General features: G+C 41.3%; 2 protein-coding genes across 2 annotated transcripts; both read right to left on the reverse strand.

Moving 5' to 3' along the window:
• Positions 1 to 8,953: 8,953 nt before the first annotated feature.
• On the reverse strand, positions 8,954 to 10,330 carry LOC118664736 (olfactory receptor 51B2-like). The gene has a single exon (XM_036325200.1). The coding sequence runs from the start codon at positions 10,156 to 10,158 to the stop codon at positions 9,220 to 9,222; it is 939 nt and encodes a 312-aa protein (XP_036181093.1). The 5' UTR covers positions 10,159 to 10,330; the 3' UTR covers positions 8,954 to 9,219.
• Positions 10,331 to 17,981: 7,651 nt separating this feature from the next.
• LOC118664376 (olfactory receptor 51B2-like) lies at positions 17,982 to 18,914 on the reverse strand. The gene has a single exon (XM_036324410.1). The coding sequence runs from the start codon at positions 18,912 to 18,914 to the stop codon at positions 17,982 to 17,984; it is 933 nt and encodes a 310-aa protein (XP_036180303.1).
• Positions 18,915 to 20,506: the final 1,592 nt, after the last annotated feature.

The following is a 20,506-nucleotide window of genomic DNA, read 5'->3' on the forward strand; positions in this document are numbered from 1 at the left end:
TGCCACATGATTTCACTTATATGTGGAATCTAAAAATCAAAATAAGTGAACAAACAAAATAGAAACAGACTCATAGATACAGAGATACAGAGTAGCCCCCTTCTACCTCTTTAGGAACACTAAAGACGGTCATGTCATTTCCCAACCCACTGTGTGCCCAGCAAGCCTATGAGTCGGTTTCTATTTTGTTTGTTCATTTATTTTGATTTTTATGTTCCACATAAAGTGAAATCATGTGGGTTGGGGAGTTAGGTGAAAAAGGTGAAGGGGCCAAAACCAGTTTGGCTCAGTGGATAGAGCGTCGGCCTGCGGACTGCAGGGTCCCGGGTTCGATTCCGGTCAAGGGCATGTACCTGGGTTGCGGGCATATCCCCAGTAGGAGATGTGCAGGAGGCAGCTGATCGATGATTCTCTCTCATCGATGTTTCTAACTCTCTATCTCTCTCCCTTCCTCTCTGTAAAGAATCAATAAAATATATTTAAAAAAAAAGAAGAAAAAAAAAAAAGAAAAAGGTGAAGGGATTAAGAACTACAAAGTGTTAGTCAAAATAGTTTTTACTTAAAGAGCTTTGACCAATTCATTGGGGTGTCTTCCATCAAATTTAATGTGGCAAAAGAGGCAGCCCACACCTAAAAGTTAACTATCAGAATGAGATACAGTATCACAGTAATGGGCGGCCACCGCAGGAGTGATAGGTTTCCCACAGCTTCTACGCTTCAAACGTGACCTGCAAAGTCAGTCGTTCCCAGCCCTAAGAATCTCTGCACCAAGCTTATCACATGAAATGGAAATAATCTGGGGTGAAATGTTCTGTTAAGATGCTTAGATGTGTTACAGGCCTCCCGGGCTAAGTATGAAAGGCAGAGGAAGATTTGGTAGGGTACCAGATTTTAGGATTTGGGTTTACATTCTGTATCAATGGCTTTAGTCTTTTACTCTGGGGTATATTTTCCCCCTTATGGAGGAATAATTCAGCTTCACAAGTAAATCAGCCTGAAACAGCCATACAGAAAAGTTGTTTCAACCCCAAAATTTAAGCATTTCAGGGACATGATTCTATCCTTCTCCATATTGTTCTGTCTTCCTAATATAGATCACTGTATCAAGGATGCCAGAGGCAATACTGGTTGCAGAGAAATCACCAGTTCTTATCTTTCCACCTGGGGATGTACCTACAAAGTATAGATTTCTCATATTCTTAGTTCTCAAATTATTATATTTCATTTTCTCTATATAGTCCTGAAATTTATGTCCTGTCAAGTAGGACAAGGGAAACATTTATTTAAATCATCTGAGCAGAAAATGTACTTCCTACAAGAAGCTTGTCTAGTTTTCTCCTTCAAGAATTTAGTTTAGGCAACAAAATATTCAAAGTGCGAAGAGATGGAGAGTTACATATATATGTAGAGTTTGGGCATTCTTAGATGAATGCATTGCAAATTGGAAAAACTCTTTAAATTCTCTATTTGTCAGCAACTTGTGACTTTGTTTGGAAAATATAAAAGGCAAATCATGGCCCCAGAGAGCTTCCTGACCCAGGTAAGGGAGTATTTGAAAGGATATCAAGTGAAACTGATTTTAAAAAAAAACTTAAAATACTCCATTCTCACGGTAAGAGTAATGAAAATCTTTAATATTAGAATTTACTTTTAGAGAGTAATGATGATAAAATTATTTTTGTTGTTACACATGTGGCATTAGCATGTGTACACACACATACATGTACATTCACTCATTGATGCAAAGGTGTGTGTGTGTATTTTTTCTTAGATATTATTTGTTGGACTTGTTCTTAAAATTTGAGTAGAGAAGCTAATTTCCAGGTGCATTTGACAGAAGAAATTGAGTCTGAACGTTTCCAGTTCCATGGGGTCTTCCTCAGAAATCTGTGACACAGCATCTGTGAAGAAATGCCCAGCCCTGTGGTAAATTATTAAAGCTTTTGTGAAAGCAAAGCAAAGCAAAACAAAACAAAAACACGTTATTTTCCAATGCTCTTTGCTTAGAGAGGAATCTAGGAGTGAGTTCTTTATTCTATCTTTGTATTTATATCTATATCTGATTCTCCATCTCTAACCAATTGCTGAGTATCATAATTTATGTGTTATTTTGAGCATTTTGTTTAGACTATTCATTTAGAACTGGTTCATAGTTTTTCTCGTACACACTGAGTGAAAGCAGTGGAAACTAATTTATCCTTTTCTTTTCCTTGATAAGAATGCAGAGACTCATGTATTCTATCAGCTTTTTTTTTTCTAGTGTCAATGGCTCATTTCCCCACTATTGTCTTGTACCAAATTATTTTTCAGCACATATTGACATAGACCTAGGTTTTACTATGTCAAAAAGATACACATACTAAAAATTATTTCAATATATGACTACTTAATGACTCTTAAAAGCTTAATGTTACAGCATAGAATATTTCCTTTGGTCATTTTAATAGGTCGTGACTTCATCCCTTGGACTTTTACTGATTTTCAAATTTTCAGAATATTTAAAAATATATTAAAATTTTTCTGTTTGATACATAGTCAGCAATCATTTTTGGACTGATGACACTAATGCTCTTATAAACAATCCAGAAATTTAATATTATATTATTTCTTCCAAAGTTTATATTCAGATACTTTTCTAAAAATGCCTGCAAATCTCATGAATACTTTAAATAATTATTTTTTATTTTAATTACAGTTGACTTTATATTACTTTCATATGTACAACCCAGTGATTAGATATTATATAACTTGCTAACTAATCACCCTGATAAATCTAGTACCCACCCACCCGACACCATACTAGGGTATTGCAATATTATTAACCATATTCCCTGTGCTGTACTTTACATCCCCATGATTATTTTTAACTACAAATTTGTACTTCTTAATCCCGTCCCCTTTACCACTCATCCCCAAAATTACCATCCCATCTGCCAAATGTCAAAATGTTTTCTGTATCTATGAGTCTGTTTCTGTTCTTGTTCATTTATTTTGTTTGTTTGTTTTTTAGATTTCACATATAAGTGAAATCACCTAGCATTTGTCTTAGTCTGACTGATTTCACTCAGTATAATATTCTCTAGGCCCATCTATGTTGTTGCAGATGGAAAGCTTTCATTCTTCTTTATGGCTGAGTCATATTCAACTGTATATATGCACCTCTTCTTTTTTAAAAAAATATATTTTATTGATTTTTTTACAGAGAAGAAGGGAGAGGAATAGAGGGTTAGAAACATCGATGAGAGAGAAACATCGATCAGCTGCCTCCTGCAAACCCCCTACTGGGAATGTGCCCACAACCAAGGTACATGTCCTTGACCAGAATCAAACCTGGGACCCTTGAGTCCACAGGCCGATGCTCTATCCAATGAGCCAAACCAGTTAGGGCAACACCTCTTCTTTTTTATCCATTAATCTATTGAAGGACACTTAGGTTGCTTCCATATTTTGGTTATCTATATGTATAAAAGCCCAGTGACCAAACAGCAGAACACCCTGAACGACCAGAATGACGGGTCATTATGACGTGCACTGTGGCGGCCAATCAGCCTGATCTGGGCCCCAGTTGGTCCCCCAACCTCCTGTGGCCCCTCCCCCTGGCCAGCCCCACCCCCTATCTGCCCTCTCTCACCCTGATTGGGGATGGGGCTGGCTGGCCAACTGCCGGCCAGCCAACCTCCCAGGGTCCCTTCCCCTGCCTGGACCCCTGATAGGCCTTGATTGCCTACCAGGCCAAGGGACCTCACTCATGGATGAATTTATACACTGGGCCTCTAGTTGTAAATAATGCTACAATGAATATATGGATATGGATATATATATATTGATTAGTGTTTTGAGTTTCTTCCGATAAATCCCTAGAAGTGAAATTGCTGGATCCTTCTTTGTATTTTGTTATATAGCCTTTGTTTTAAACTTTATTTTGTCTGGTATAAGTATTGTTACCCTATCCTTTTTTATTTATTTCTATTTTAATGAAATACATTTTGCTATTCTTTTACTTTCACATCTGTGTGTGTCTATGGATCTGCAGTGAGTCTATTGTAGATAGCATATGTAAGGGTCTTGTTTTGTTATCCATTCAGCTTCCATAGGTCATTTGATTGAATTACTTAATTTATTTACATTTAAAGCAATTGTTGATAGATATGTATTTATAGTCATTTAGTATTCATATTTTTATCTTTTTGTACATTATTATTAAAGACTAGAGGCCCAGTGCACAAAAATGTGTGCATGCGGGTGGGTCCCTCAGCCTGGCCTGTGCCCTTTTGCAATCTGGGGCCCCTTGGGGGCCCCTTCCCCTGGCTGCTGGCACCAGTTTTCCTCTGGGGCCCGGAACCCAGGCCTTCGCTCTTCGCCAGAAGGAGCCTGTGCGGTGGGCAAGGGGCTTAGCTCTTTTAAAAATACTTCTGAATGTTTGGTAAATAACCCTGAGGAATCTACTTTCTGAAACATGCTGGTTGTTAAGGGCTGATTTGGGTAATCAACAAAATGTATGTTAAAATCCTAATCCCCCGAACCTCAGAATGTATCTGTATGTGGAGATAAGATCTTTAAAGAGGGGATTACATTAAATTGAGGCAGTTCCAGTGTGACTCTTAGCCCATCTCACTGAAGTCCTTATAAGAAGAGGGATGTTGGGGTCCAGCCCCAGCAGGTCCAGAGGTTCCCAAAGGTATGGACGGAGTTGGCGAAGAAGGAATGACACAGAGGCAGCATTCAGGTGATCATCATAGCCAGGTTCTCTTTTTATTGTCCTGTTACATCTATATTTATACTATTTGATCCTATAAGCATGCCTCTATAAGCTTTTTTTTTTTTTTTTTTTTTGCTGAGGAGAGCATGGGGTCCGTTTACTGGGGGGTCAGTCAAAGGGGGAGCTGGCTCGGTTGGGATAGGGCAGCAGCTTGTCTGGCCCCCGAGAAGCCCAACTTGAGTCCAGAGCCTCGACCACTTTGAAGCCAAAGTCTTCCTCCACCTTTATCTGCATGGGGGCCAGATCCGGAGTCAGCAGGACTCCCGCCCAGCACCCTTCCCTTGGCACTCCTGCCTCTTCCAACTGCTGGGCCCCTCACTAGGGGCCGGGCTGCTGGCTTCTGCAGGCGCTGGTGTCCTCCTGGGCAGGAACAGGCCCTCTTTCTCCAAAGGCTCATTCTCAGCATTGCCTGGGGTGGGGCGTCTGTGCCCTGGCTGCTCTCGTCCTCCAGTAAGATGGTGAACTGGCTGGCCCAGTAGTCGTCGCCGTAGGAGTCCAGCACCTTCATGAGGAACCTCCGCTCCTGCTGGAGTCTCCGTGTTATCCTCTATATCTGATGGAGCCTGTTCAGGACCCACTCGTTCACCTGCTTGATCTCCCTGCAGCGCCAACCCAGCACCTGGTACTTCCTACAGTTGAGTTCCCCTTGGCTGCTGGCCTTGGGCTACCTCCTCCTCTTCGTCTCTCTCCTGGAGGCTGGAGCTGCCCAGACCTCCAGACACGAACTCCACTTTGGTCTCAAGCTCACTTTCCAGGATGTGACCACCGAACAGTGGAGGCAGTGCCAACTCCGAGCAGGGAGGTGCTGAGAACTCCTCAAAGCCCACAGCTGCCATGGACCCCTCTCTCTGCTCCAGCTCCATTTCTCCCTGGCTCCCAGCAGAACTTCCAACCTTGCAAGCCTCTTAAAGTACAAAACGACTCGCCCCATCCAATTTCATGGCCAGGCACACAGGCCCCGGCCACTAAGCCTCCTGGAAGTTGTAGTTCTCTATTTCCCACTCCCTTTCCTAGCCCCACCCCCACCCAGAGTTCCAGCTGGAAGGCCCTGCTCGCTGGTCTAACGCCGCTGGCCAGGCATCTGAGTCACCTCCATCTTTATGCCTGTCCCGATACCACACAGTCTGACCACGGAGACTCTCCGCTTGGGAGGCCCCTGGGTCTCCTTCTGGGGCTGGGGATGTGCCACTGCCCAGGCACTGGATAGCGAGCCCTGGCGGCGACACAGCCCCGGCCCCTGGTTCTCCTTCTGGGGCCTTGCTGCGTTGCCCCGGGCCGGATCTCGTCTCCAGGCAGGGATGCAGTCTGGCCTCTGGCCCTGCCTCTGGGTGTTCTCCGATAACTGGTGATCGGTGATTTGAGAAGCACGGTGGATCAGGGAAGAGGCGGACATCCCCTCTTCCCTGCCCCACCTGGCTTCTCCGATTACTGGCCCAGGGCCAGCAAAGGCGGCCCGGCTTCTCCCATCACAAAGGTGGCCCAGTTCTCCGGCTCTTGGCTGCCACCTGGATTCCGACACCAGCAGGCGGCTTCTTCCATCCTTCCCCTTTCACCTCCCATCATTGTGCCTATGTAGGCAAATTAGCCACTATCTTTGTTGGCGGTTAACCGCCATCTTTCTTGGCAGTTAATTTGCATATCGCCCTGATTAGCCAATGGGAAATGTATCGGAGGTATGGTTAATTACCATGTTTGTCTATTATTAGATAGGATATTCTTCAGCATATCTTGTAATACAGGCGTGGTGATGATAAACTTTAGCTTTTTCTTGTCTGAGAAGCTCTTATCTGTCCTTCAACTCTAAATTATAGCTTTGCTGGGTAGAGTAATCTTGATTGTAGGTCCTTGCTTTTTATCACTTTGAATATTTTGTGTCAATCCCTTTCTAGCCTGCAGTTTCTGTTGAGAAATCAGCTAATATTCTTATGGACACTCTCTTCTAGGTAACTAACTACTTTTCTCCTGCTGCTTTTAAAACTCCCTCTCTGTCTTTAACCATTGCTGTGCTTTACATCCCCATGATGTGCCTTGGGTGGGCCTCTTGGGCTCATCTTGTTTGGAACCCTTGGACTTGTATGTTTATTTTCTTCGCCAGATTAGGGAACTTTTCCATCATTATTTTTTTCAAATAGATTATCAATTCCTTGCTCTCTTTTTTTCCTTCCTGCACCCCTGTGATGCAAATATTGGTATGCTTGTTTCATGTTGTCCCAGAGGCTCCTTATACTATCCTCATTTTTTAAAAAATCCTTTTTGTCCTCACTCTTCTGATTGTCTGTTTTCTGCTTTTTTATCTTCCAAATCTCTTATTTGATCCTCTGTTTCATCTACTTTAATGTTAATTCTTTATAATGTATTCTTCATTTTAGTTAATATATTCTTAATTTCTAATTGCTTTTTTGTTTTCTATAGTCATTTAAAAAATAAATATATACATATATTGATTTCAAAGAGGACGGGAGAGGGAGAGAGAGAGAAACATCTCAGTCCACAGGCCAATGCTCTATCTACCAAGCCAAACTGGCTAGAGCTCTATATTTCTTTTTATGTTTCCTTTGTTTTTGTTAAAGTTCTCAGTAAGTCATCTATTCTTCCCCTAAATTTTTTGACTATTCTTGTAACCAGTATTTTGAACTCTGCATCTGATAGATTTCTTGTCATGAGCCTCTGGGACAACACGAAACAAACATATCAATATTTGCATCACAGGGGTGCAGGAAGGAGAAAAAAGAGAGCAAGGAATTTATAATCTATTTGTCTGATAGATTTCACTTAGTTCTATTTCTGGAGTATTTTTCTGTCCTTTCATTTGGGATGTTTTTATTTCCTCCTCATTTAGTAACCTCCCTGGGTATGTTTTTATGTATTAGGCAGAGCTGCTATGTATCCTGGACTTGGTAGAGTAAACTTATGTAGTAGGTGTCCTGTAGGGTCAGGTGGTTATGAATGATGGTTATTCTATAGTTTAGTTGTAATTTTGAGGTGTTTGTGGGAGAATTTGAGTGCCTTATTTACCTATGCTGCCATCTTGATCAGAACCCTACATCTCATTAATTTGAGTTTAAATATATCTTGTATATATTCACTAAATTCATTTTCACTTTAATAATTTTTGCTATGGGTATCTCCTTATGGAACTGCTACATGCTCGCTTTATTTTCTTGTTCTTTGTTTGTATCACTTAAATCCACATGATATGTGAACTTATAATTGGCCAGTATCACTGAAATCATGTTACTCCTTTGCTTAGAACTATTCAATAGCTTCCCATGACTCTAGAATAGACATGTAGACCCCAGCAATGGCAAATAGAATGCTATTGATTTAAACACCCCTTTTCTCCTCAACCTCTCCTTACAACTATCAGCCACATTTTAAAAAGGTTCTATGATTCAGTCCTCCTACAGCCTCCTCACATATTACCTCTGCTATAACATCATTATGACTATTTTCACCAGTTAATTTCTAATCTACCCCCATATCTCAGTTCAAGGCACACTCTTCAGGGAACTTTTCTCTAACCAGTCTCAATGTGATTCTTTTTGAGACCCACATCCTCAAAACAGTTTATTTTAATATTTTTATTGCTAGTCATGGGGATTTTTTAAAATTTAGATTTATTTGAAATTTGATTCTCCAGTGGACTGTGATCTGCATAGACAATATTTTATATCTGTTTGCTTGCAGTTATAACATTTTTTGTTTAGTGTTAATCCTGTCTCATACCTTAAAATAATGGCCAAATGAATAGTGATACTACCTTGAGAACTGATTTCCTTTTCTCCAAATATTAACCTAATATAAAATAAAATATGTAAAATGTTGTTCAAAATATAAAACAATATGTAAGTAAACATGAAATTAAGGAAGCCATTATCAAATGGCCCCCAAATCTTAATAACACAAATATTGATAAAGTTATTTACACATAAAATTTTAAAAAATATATATATGTATAGTGGACATTTTTCAATATCAATGACTCACGGGTTTTATTTATCATAATACACTCCCACAAATAAATTAGGAAAGCATGAACACGCTAATAGGAAAATAAACAAGAGATATGAGCAGAGAAATTCAAAGACAGACATGTAAATTGATACATCAAACTGAAAAACTACTAAAATCTATGGTTTATAGCAATAATATTAATTAAATATAACAAAAACAGATTATACTTAATCTTCCAGATGTATCAGAAATATTTATTTTCTCTGCTTAACATTTAGAGAGAAGAACACAGGATAATGACAAACAAATCAATCCATGAACCTAACAAATGCCAAATCTGTGAAGTCAAGAGCAGACCCCTGATGAGCCTAATAGATGTCATTGTATCATTTGAAGAAGTGGAGGCTGCTACAGAAAGTTTTGAGACCTTGTGAATTTCTTTGCTCTCAATTCAGAGAAATCTCTGAGCCCCACCTTCTTTCCTGGGCAGTCACCCACATCAGAGTTTAACTTTCAATTGTATGTTTACTTAAAAGGCGGCGAATGCCATATTGAATTTGCTTGGTCTTGATGCTATAAATGACAGGATTCATTAAAGGAGGAAAGAGAAAGTATACATAGCTCATTACAATGTGGACCGCTTGTGGCACATTTTCCCCAAACCTATGAATAAATGACAGACCGATAACAGTGACATAGAAGATGAGGACACAACCAAGGTGGGAGATACAGGTATTGAGGGCCTTGGCTCTCTCTTTACCAGAGGCTATGCCCACGACTGTCTTAAGAATTAGGATATAGGAGAACAGGATGATAAAAAAGTCTGAGAAGACTATTAAAGAAATCAGAATGACAGGGTACAGTCTATTGAAAGTTATGTCAGCACAGGCCAGTTTCATGATTTCTTGGTGAAGACAGAAAGCATGAGAGAGAACGTGAGAGTGACAATATGGAAATGAAAAAAGACGCACAATTACAGGCACAATGCATATAAAAGCCCTCATAAAAGCTCCCATCCCTAACTTTACCACTCGAGTATTGGTGAGAATGGAAGTATATTTCAAGGGACTGCGAATGGCAATAAAACGGTCATAGGCCATGGCGAGCAAGATACCTGATTCTACAATGGAAAGTGAGTGAATACAGTAGGCCTGCAGGAAACAGGCTCCGTGGCTCATCTCCCGATGATTCAGCCATAATACACCCATTACAGTTGGCATCGTGGTCAATGTTACCATCAGATCTGTTCCTGCCAGCATGGCAAGGAAATAGTACATGGGTTCATGGAGAGTGTTGTCATTCTTGATTAGGTAGAGGAGAGTGCCATTGCCAAAAAGCACAGAGACATAGACTGCAAAGAAGGGGATGGAGATCCAGTGATGAGCTGTTTCCAGGCCTGGGAAGCCAGTCAGCAGAAAGGGGGCAGCACTAATATTGGGCCACATAATATGTCTACAGGTGAGGAGCAGCTTTCTAGAAATCTTTAATCCAGGAAACCAGATTTTTCAGTAGTAATGTATCATGGAAGTATCAGTCACCGTCTTTGAACTTTGGAATAATTAAAATAACTCTGCAACTATTTCCCTGCAGGAGAGTAGAGACTTGCAGATATTAGTTGAGATGAGGAATGTTGGTCTTTCCCTAATTAGAACAAAATGTTAGGTTAATGGTTAACATATTCTCAAATTAAAAAAAAAAAAATTATTATTCTTAAAACATCAGTTCTTACTAGTATGTGTATCTTTAAATTTTTTTCAGCAACAGTGATAACAATAACAAACAAGATAAATAAATACAAATGAGTAATAATCACACTTAGCTGCTTTCTTGCTCTGATTGCTAACTTTTAATACAACTTAATTATGATCTTGATTTTTTTCACAATCATGAAAAACACATACACATATTATTTTTTTCAAACACTTCTTTGTTTTTGAAATTGAATGTCAGTGTTTTGGGAACACAACAAGCATCACTACCCCTTCCAATTGCTTTGTTGCTCAGTTACCCTTTTCTTGAGACTGGCTACCAGAACTATGGTCCACCAACCAGCGACAGCTAATGAGTGTGTGGATGTGTTAGACATGATGCCTTGACCTCCACTTCCAACTTCATGAATCAAAATTTGCATTTTATCACAATTCCCAGGTGATTTGAGTGCACAGTAATATCTGAGAAGCATTGCTCCAAACATATCCTATTTATTCCACCTTTGGAGATAGATGCTTTTTTGCCGGGGTCCAACCCCAGCAGGTCCAGGGGTCCCCAAAGGTGTGGACGGAGTCGGCGAAGAAGGAATGACACGAAGACAGCGTTCAGTTGATCAGCAGCCTATCCAGGATCTCTAGCCAGGATCTCCAGCCAAGCTCTGGTCTGGATCTCCAGCGAAGTTCTGGTTTGTATCTCCAGCCAGGTTCTGTGTCCATGTTCTCTTGCTAGGTTCTCCAGGTTCTCCAGCAGGTTCTGAGGCCATGTTCCCTCGCTAGGTTCTCCAGCCAGGTTCTGTGTCCATGTTCTCTTGCTAGGTTCTCCAGGTTCTCCAGCCAGGTTCTGTAGCCATGTTCCCTCACTAGGTTCTGTCCAAGTTCTCCAGCCAGGTTCAGTCACCAGGTTCTAGTCAGGTTCTCTTGCCAATTTCTGTAGTCAGGTTCAGTCCAGGATCTTTGTCATGTTCTCTCCAGCAAAGTTCTTCTGTCTCTAGGTTCTGTGTAGGTTCTGTCTTCTTGGTTCTGTCATCTTAGTTCTGTGTCTTGCTGTCTTGTTACAACTGTATTTATACCAGTTGATTCAATCCTATCAATCTCTATTACAAAGGTTAGGGCGTTTCTTATCTCCATTCCAGGGAGTAAAGATTATGTAGCTTAAGCATGATTGTTCATAGTTAAAGTGATTAATTACCCGCCTGGCACTTAGTTAAGAGGTTTTATGCCCTCCCTAACTTCAGGGGAAAATCCCTACCTGGGGAAACAACCTTTCTCAGAGACCTTGGTTAAAACACATAGTGCCAAGAAGGTGAGCAAACATATTAAGAACAGTATATATATGCCAGGTCCCTTGAAACAGCAAGGATGGACCGGCTCCCGGCAAATTCCCCCTTTTTTATTTTTTTAAAAGCAGGCATTAAAAAAGAAAAACCTGAAATGCTCTCTTGTATCCATTTTAAGAGTAGGATTGGCACTTTCCTCTATTACCTGAGTCCTGATCTATCACCCCAGAGAGAGCTTGCCAATCCTGCACTTTCCCGGGGTGGAAAGGCTGCAGTGGGGTTAAGGATAAGGCTCCTTGGGCCTACCTCCTCCCATGCCTTTACATTTACCTTTCCTTCCTCAGAAAAGCATGGACATACTTCTTGTATAAAACGTTCTGTCTGACTGGGAGTAACCTTAATTCCTCTGCTAGCAAGCATATGTGTCAAAAGATCAATACAGAGTCTTATTTCTTTAGACTCAGTATGGCACATCTTCTTAATCTAAAGATCAATACAGAGTCTTCTTTCTTTGGACTCAGTATGGCACATCTTCTCAATCTAAGTTCTGTACTATCCACCTTCTTACCCTACTTATCCTCTATAGGAGGGTCTGCAGTACCCTGGTGGAGTCCTATCCGTCCCGAGTGTGGGGTTCTCAATGAGGGGGGGGGGGCTTACCTAGGGGAATCCTGTTCCAGGGGTTCCCAAAGGTGTGGACGGAGTCGGCGAAGACTATCCACCCTCTTCCTACGGTGGAGTCCTATCCGTCCCGAGTGCGGGGGGGCTTACCTAAGGGGTCCCTGTTCGGGCGCCAGATGCTGGGGTCCAACCCCAGCAGGTCCAGGGGTCTCCAAAGGTGTGGACGGAGTCGGCGAAGAAGGAACGACACGGAGACAGCGTTCAGTTGATCAGCAGCCTAGCCAGGATCTCTAGCCAGGATCTCCAGCCAGGTTCTGCGTCCATGTTCTCCTGCCAGGCTCTCCAGCCAGGTTCTCCAGCCAAGTTCTGGTCTGGATCTCCAGAGAGGTTCTGCTCTGGATCTCCAGCGAAGTTCTGGTTAGTATCTCCAGCCAGGTTCTGTGTCCAGTTGTCTTGCTAGGTTCTCCAGCCAGGTTCTCCAGCCAGGTTCTGTCCAGGTTCTCCAGCCAGGTTCAGTCACCAGGCTCCAGTCAGGTTCTCTTGCCAATTTCTGTAGTCAGGTTCAGTCCAGGATCTTTTGCCATGCTCTCTCCAGCGAAGTTCTTCTGTCTGTAGGTTCTGTGTAGGTTCTGTCTTCTTAGTTCTGTGCTTCAAGCTCTGTATTCTAAGTTCTGTGTTCTAAGTTCTGTCTCTTGCTGTCTTATTACATCTGTATTTATACCAGTTGATTCAATCCTATCAATCTCTATTACAAAGGTTAGGGCGTTTCTTATCTCCATTCCAGGGAGTAAAGATTATGTAGCTTAAGCATGATTGTTCATAGTTAAAGTGATTAATTACCCGCCTGGCACTTAGTTAAGAGGTTTTATGCCCTCCCTAACTTCAGGGGAAAATCCCTACCTGGGGAAACAACCTTTCTCAGAGACCTTGGTTAAAACACATAGTGCCAAGAAGGTGAGCAAACATATTAAGAACAGTATGCCATATATGCCAGGTCCCTTGAAACAGCAAGGATGGACCGGCTCCCGGCACTTTTTTTATTTTTCTACCTGGTTGATTATCTCATTCCTTCTAAGTATTCTCATGCAATTGTTTTTATTGTTCCTTCACCATTCAATGGTTCTTGTTTCCAAAATCATTTCACATAATTATGTGTTCAGATTCTTTCTCTATGTTTTCACTTAGCCCTATCTCCTTTTACTCTAACACTTAACCCCTGAGGAGTTGCTGCTTATGTGACTGGTCACATTATAATACTCCCACACCTTAAATATATCAGTCATCTCCACTATGTCCATATTCTTGGTTGCCACAATCAAAAATTGAAGACATATTACCTTTTATGCTGCAGACTTATTTCATCAAACATTTGGAAGCATCAAGGTATGTCTCCGTACTCAGCAGGAGAAGGTTTTCCTCCTTCAGAAGATGTCCTTAAAAGCAGAAGTAGGCCAGAATCAGGACAAATCAACTCTTGTGTTACAAAGTACTCTGAAGTTACAGCTGCATTGACATGGTACTCACTGAGATAGAAATCACCAACACTGGGAGATTCCTAAAATTAAAGTACATCTAAGTCATATAGAAATTTAAATTATAATTGTGCAAATGTTGTTCTGTCCATGAAAGATTCTTTAGGCTTAAAAAGATGGACCTTAAAATAAAATAGTGAATTGTGCATCCATCTCAAGTACCAAATAGATAAGTGGCCAGAGAAGATAGTGTGATACCTCTCCCGTCCACCCTTGTCTGCTCTTTATATACACTCCACCCTTCCTGAGTGGAATAGGGGAATGGCTCCCATAGGCACCAGGGTGATGGGCCAGAGCCAGCATCTCAGGATTTATCCTTGAGCCTCACTGATCATTACCAATGTTCTTTATAAGAAAGCAGTTCCTTAAGTAAACACAATCTTCTGTTAGGATCTAATAAAAACTATAATTCTCTAACCAGACAAATTAATAAGAGCACATAATGTCACATTTAATTTAGGGCATTCACAGTTATCCTACTGCCAATCTAAGGGTCCAGATTAGAAAGTACAAATCCAATACAGTTTCTTTAATACACTTACTGGAAAGAAAGAAAAAAATCTGGCTGTGGTGTTGCCCATATCAGCTGGGATCTTCGCTCTATGCAAACCTCTGGAAAAACTTTTAGAATTGTTTTCCTTGATTGCATCTAACTTTAGAGGGGAAAGGAGTGAATTCACATTTCTGTCTCTCACATTCATGAATTCAGGTCTTATTGTTGGAACAGGCACCAATTGCTGAACTATTTGAAGACTCAGTCCAGATAATTTCTTTGTGTAGCCTCCTCAAGAGGTCTCATTAGCAAGCTATGTATGGAGAAATCACCTCTCCAGAGTTACATCTTTATAGCCTCTCAAGAGATTCTTTTATTTCTCTACCTTCTCTCTTCTCTCTAAACAAAGTGTTTCCCAAAAGATGTGTGAAGAAAACTGAAAACTCAAAGGCCAGCAGACATAGAAATGTCAGGACTTGGTTATGTGACATCTTCCCTACACCAAGAATCCTAGGCATTGGGATTTAAGAAATCAATGGATGTCCTTTTTGTTGTGTCCTTCAAATGTCAAACATGACTTAGTTTATCCCAGGGATCACTTGTACCATCTTTGTTCCTAGAACTTATAATTCCAATTGCATTTTTGTTTTTTCTGCTTCTTTGGGGGAAAATAAGTTCTGATACAGAAGAACATCAATAAATTCCTTAGTAGCCATGTGCATGACAGTCAATTTTTTCCCTTAAAATTATTTAATTTTTACATAATTGATCAGTTTGTGCAAGGCTCACAATGAACAATGTGGTCTTTTTTTTCCACAGAATATAACACAATTGTGGGTATTAGAAAGGAAATATCGTAAGTTTTCATAGCACTGTTACTGCACAGATGGTAGCATGCTAAGGGGAGCACATAAAAAATATTTTTTGGGATTGGGGAAAACTTCCCAGAAACATTCATCTCCTCAAATTAAAAAAATAAAAAGCCATGGGCTAATTATTGATTGAATATATTGGCATTTCATTTGCCAACATATTTTCTATAATTTTGCTTAATGTGCAAAATTCTTTCTAACCCTTCTTATCTCTTAATGAAATAATGACACATAGCCTTTCTTCATATACTGACAGATGTTGATCATGTTGACTTCTATCCTATCTAATAATAGACAAAAAGGGTAATTGACCATACCTTCGCTATGCCTCCCATTGGCGAATCAGCACAATATGCAAATTAACCACCAACAAAGATGGTGGCTAATTTGCATACTGAAGGCAGGGCCGGCAGCGCACGATGCTGCCAGGGGGACCCGGGACCTGGACCCCTGACCCGGAGAGGCGGGGCCGGCAGTGGTCGAGGCTGCCCTTGGGACCAGGGACCCAGATCCGTGACCCAGCAAGGCAGGCAGCAGCACACGAGGCTGCCTGTGGGACCCGGGACCCAGATCCGTGACCAGCAAGGCAGGACGGCAGCGCGCACAGGGGCAGAGCAGGTGGGTTTGGGCAGGACAGGATGTCTGGCTTCCACCCAGCCCCAGTCACTCCGGGCAGGTGAGCAGCTCGCAGAGAGCCTCTGGACAGGGGATGCAGGCCAGCCTGTACTCCCCACATGGCTGCAGTGGCAGCCTTGAGCACGACAAGTGAAGCCTGCAGACCGAGCTGAAGTAGTGCCTGCAGGCTATTAGCACCCAGGAGTGGCTGCACAAGTCCCACCTCCTGGCCCAGAAGGTGCAGGATCGCAGGGACAGCCACTGTGGCGGGCCAGATTGACGTCCTCCTGGCAGCACCATGGGGTTTTGCAGATCTGCAAAGCCACAGGCCTCCGGTGTGCACATCCTCTCCTCCCCCCGTTGCCTGCAAACATCCTCCAGCACACTGTCACCCTCACGCATCTGCAACAGTCGCAGACCAATGTGTGCACAAGTTCCCCCCACCTCTCCGTCACACTTCCATCAACCCCAGCATGCCTAACACCCCCACAGGATGTGCACATGTCCCCTCCGACATGCTTACTTCCTTTGGAGAGTGTCTGGGTGTTCTGGGTGCTGAGGGTAGGCGCCTGTGAGATGACAGTGAGAGGGCAGAGTGGTGACGCCCTGTTCCTGCAGGAGGCCAGATCACCTCTGTGGGGTTAATGCAGGTGCTGAGGCAGGAGCAGGTGCAGACAGACACACCTGGCAGGCACAGGAGGCCCTTGCTGAGGTGCCTTTGGTCAGCGTTCAAGATCAAGAACCCAGAGGGGGGAGAGGAATTCCTTCCTCTCAGTTAAACAGTGGGATAGTCGGGGCAACTGCAGAGAAGGAATGTGCACTTTGGGTGCCAGCACCTATGAGCGAAGGCTGCCCTAACTGAGCCTCGCTTGCTTGGGGCCTACTGCACTCCTACCAGGCAGCTGGTGACAGGACATGCTTTTCTGAATTAATGAGGGAAAAGCTGCCCATGAAGGTGGAAAGTGAAGTGGGGAGTCATGTGGGGAGTGAGCGAGGTTCCCTGTCTATGGGTTCCAAATCTGCTGTTGGTTTCTTTCACCGCTGACTAGAGATATACAGGGTGTCTCTCCAAAATGTATACACACTTTGAATACCTACTAATTCCAATGGTTTTAAGCATGAGAAGAAAGAAACAACAATGGAGCTGTTATCTGTTAAAAGTGTGGGCACAAACAGGACATTCCCTGAGGGGTCTCAGATTGGAGAGGGTACAGGCCAGACTGAGGGGCCTCTTTCCCCACCCCTACCCTAGTCCACGAATTTCGTGCTCCAGGCTACTAGTAAGGAATAAAATGCATGGAAGGCCCTACATTAACTTTGTGTTTCAAAACTATAAAATTATAATATTTCTTGAAGACAGTTTATTACCAACCTCTCATTACAGAAAAAAAAAGATGCTATTATTAGAATGTTTCCATTATTTGTATCTCTTTTTCATATGTAGAAGTTATGAATTGCAGAACACAAAACAAAACCTTAGGTGTTCAGGAAATGGAACTTTATTTTATTATACTAGTAGGTAATTTGCAGTCCTCAGCTCATTAGTTGGAAGACATCAGATATTATCAACTAAAGGTCTTCTCACAATTCTTTGTGGGCTGCTAACCACATTGGCATCTGCTGAAATCCTTCTTGTTTGGCTTCTGATTGTTATAACAGCAAGACCTCTCTTGGTCTGAATACCTTACCCTCATCTATTTCTGATCTACTCTAATGCCATGCAATACCGGTGGGGTGTGGGTGGGGGTGTGGGTTCTAAAACCAAAGGCACAGAAGGAAATATCTGAACTGTTTTTTCCACACAGTGCTGGAAACTCTATCAAGTTATCTCGTCCTCCTTTCTTTGTGTAGGCCCTGCAATCATTTCAAGTGTCATTGACCTCAAAACCATTAAGACTAATGATTCTTCCAGCATAGAAAATTAAAGAAAATAGCAAACCAATCTACCAAGCAGTGCAACAAAACTAAAGCCAATGTCATTAGTGATGTGATGGGGCAAGGAGCTGATAATAAGAGCAATGGCTCTATGTCTTTTAAATGACAGGAGTTCCAATCCTTTTAATTCTAAGACACATTGGCATCATATAGTTCATTCTGCCGAGAAACTCATCTTTCAATGGGGAGCATCCCCTAAGTAAGTAAATCAAGCTCAATTTCCATGGAAAGAGAGAAGGCGATTGATACCATTCTGAATCTGCTTGGTCTTAATACTATAGATTATTGGATTCATAAATGGGGGGAAGAGAAAGTAGATATAACTCATGATGATATGAACTACATGTGGCACATATTTCCCAAATCTATGAATGAGGGTCAGCCCAGTCACAGTGACATAAAAAACCAGTACACAGCTAATATGGGAAACACAGGTGTTTAGAGCTTTTGTCTGCTCCTTACCTGAAGCAATGCCCATAACAGTCTTAAGGATTAGGATATAAGAGATAAGGATAAGCATAGAGTCCAAGAAGCCAGTTAATGAGACCAGGGCTATAGGATAGAGTCTATTGAAAGTGATGTCAGCACAGGCCAGTTTGATCACATCTTGGTGCAAGCAGAAGGCATGGGAGAGGACATGGGACCTGCAGTAGGGGAATTCAGAGAGGGTGATGATTATGGGCATAATAAGTATAAATCCTCTCATTAGAACCCCTAGACCTATCTTCACCACCTTAGCATTGGTGAGAATGGAGGTGTATCTCAAGGGGTTGCAGATGGCAATAAAACGATCATAGGCCATAACAAGCAAGACTCCAGACTCCACAATTGAGAGTGAATGGATTAGATAGGCCTGGAAGTAGCAAGCTCCATGGCTAATCTCCCTGTGATCCAGCCACAGAACACCAAGCACAGTGGGCATTGTTGTAAAAGTCACTCCTAGATCTGTGGCTGACAAGATAGCCAAAAAGTAGTACATAGGTTCATGAAGAGTGTGGTCTTCTCTGATAAGGAAGAGGAGAGTGCCATTGCCGAGGAGGATGGAGATATAGATGACAAAGAAGGCGATGGAAATCCAAGGATGAAATGTCTCCAGACCTGGGAAGCCAGTCAGTAGGAAAGGGGCAGCACTAGTGTTGGACCACATGGTGGACCCCTGCATTGAAACAAACAAATAAAAATAAAGTCTCTCTAAATTAGTCTTGTCCAGTAGAAATGTAATTTAAGTTACATATGTGATTTTAAATTTTCTAATAGGCATATTAAAAAGATTTCAAAAAGGGAAGACTGACAAATAGTTTCAATAATGTATTTTACTTAATTTGCTATATTCAAAATATTATCATTTCAAATATAAGCAGTATAAAATTCATGGATGAAATATTTTATATTTTATTGTACTAATGCTTCAAAATCCAATATTTAGTTTACACTTCCAGGAAATACTAACTCAAGCTAAGCACAGCCTACAGTATTGGATAGTACACCTTTAGACTATAAAATTAATTTTGTCCTATCCTTAAAATAAGAAATCACAGTCTTTGTATAGAATTCTGCTAACCTTGTATCCCACCTTTATAAATTTCTCATTCCAGTTCTCTAATTCCAATATTTTCTAACCTTTTATTATCTGGGTCAGAATCCTCAGCTAATGCTTATCCAAATGTCTAACTTGATCTCAACTGAAACCCAAGGTCCTTTGTCCAATCCTAGAAGACAGAAGTCTTCTAGTTTATTCTCATCTCTATTGTAAGCATATTTTACATTACAAGAAAGAATTTGATAGTTTCATTTTGGATTCACCATTCATTCATGTTATGTGTTCATTGATTTAATAAATAGGAATTGATGGTAACTACAAAAATGAACATTAAGGGCAAAAACTTCATGATTTTGTGAGGAAAAAAAAAGCTTTCTCTTGCGATCTTTACTTGAATTGACTCACAATTTTTTGTGGCTAAATTATTATGCAAATCTACAGGACCACCACATTTAGGGAGCCCCAAAGAAGGGTTCCTGAAGTCTTTTCAGGTATTATCTGAGTTCATGGGATTTTTATATTACTAAATTTTATAGAGTTTTACAATTTTCTGCTTCAAGGAAGTATTGTATTTGGCTTCAGAAGATAGAATGTGGAAACTGCCCCCCCCTCCCCCCAATTCCTAATGTTTAATTAAAGGCAAAATTAAAGGCAATCAGATTTGTCTATATTATTCAGTCATCTGATATTTCTTGCTTCTTTAAATCTCGTAGTTTTGTGCTCAATGCAGGGCATATAGTGGTAAAAAAAAAAAAAAAGCAGATGTTTATACATTTAATAAAGTGGCCATAATCTGTATATCGACAACTACCAAATACTGGCAAGGATATGAAACAACAAGAATTCTGATCCATTGCTGATGGGAATGCAAAATAATACAATCATTTGGAAATCAGTTTGGCAGCTACATACAAAACGAAACCTACTTTTACGTAAAAGGTAATCATTGCACGTCTTGGTATTTACCCAAAGGAGTTAAAAATTTATGTCTACACATATTCTAAGAGGGAAGGTTGGACTGAGTGGGTGGGAAGAAATCAACCAAAGAAATTGACCATATATGCATAACTCATGGACACAGATAATAGGGTGGTGAAGGCCTGAGATGGGGGTTGGGGTGGGCTGGAAGGGGTTAATGGAGGAAAAAGGGGACATATACATTACTTTCAACAACAAATATTTTTTTTAAAAGCAACAAC

Source organism: Myotis myotis, unplaced genomic scaffold (assembly GCF_014108235.1).
Source record: "Myotis myotis isolate mMyoMyo1 unplaced genomic scaffold, mMyoMyo1.p scaffold_m19_p_10, whole genome shotgun sequence".
Classification (NCBI taxonomy): domain Eukaryota; kingdom Metazoa; phylum Chordata; class Mammalia; order Chiroptera; family Vespertilionidae; genus Myotis; species Myotis myotis.

What these genes read in the sequence shown, in the direction of transcription:
- LOC118664736 (XM_036325200.1), bottom strand. Translation starts at nt 10,158, where the DNA reads ATGTGGCCCAATATTAGTGCTGCCCCCTTTCTGCTGACTGGCTTCCCA.
- LOC118664376 (XM_036324410.1), bottom strand. Translation starts at nt 18,914, where the DNA reads ATGTGGTCCAACACTAGTGCTGCCCCTTTCCTACTGACTGGCTTCCCA.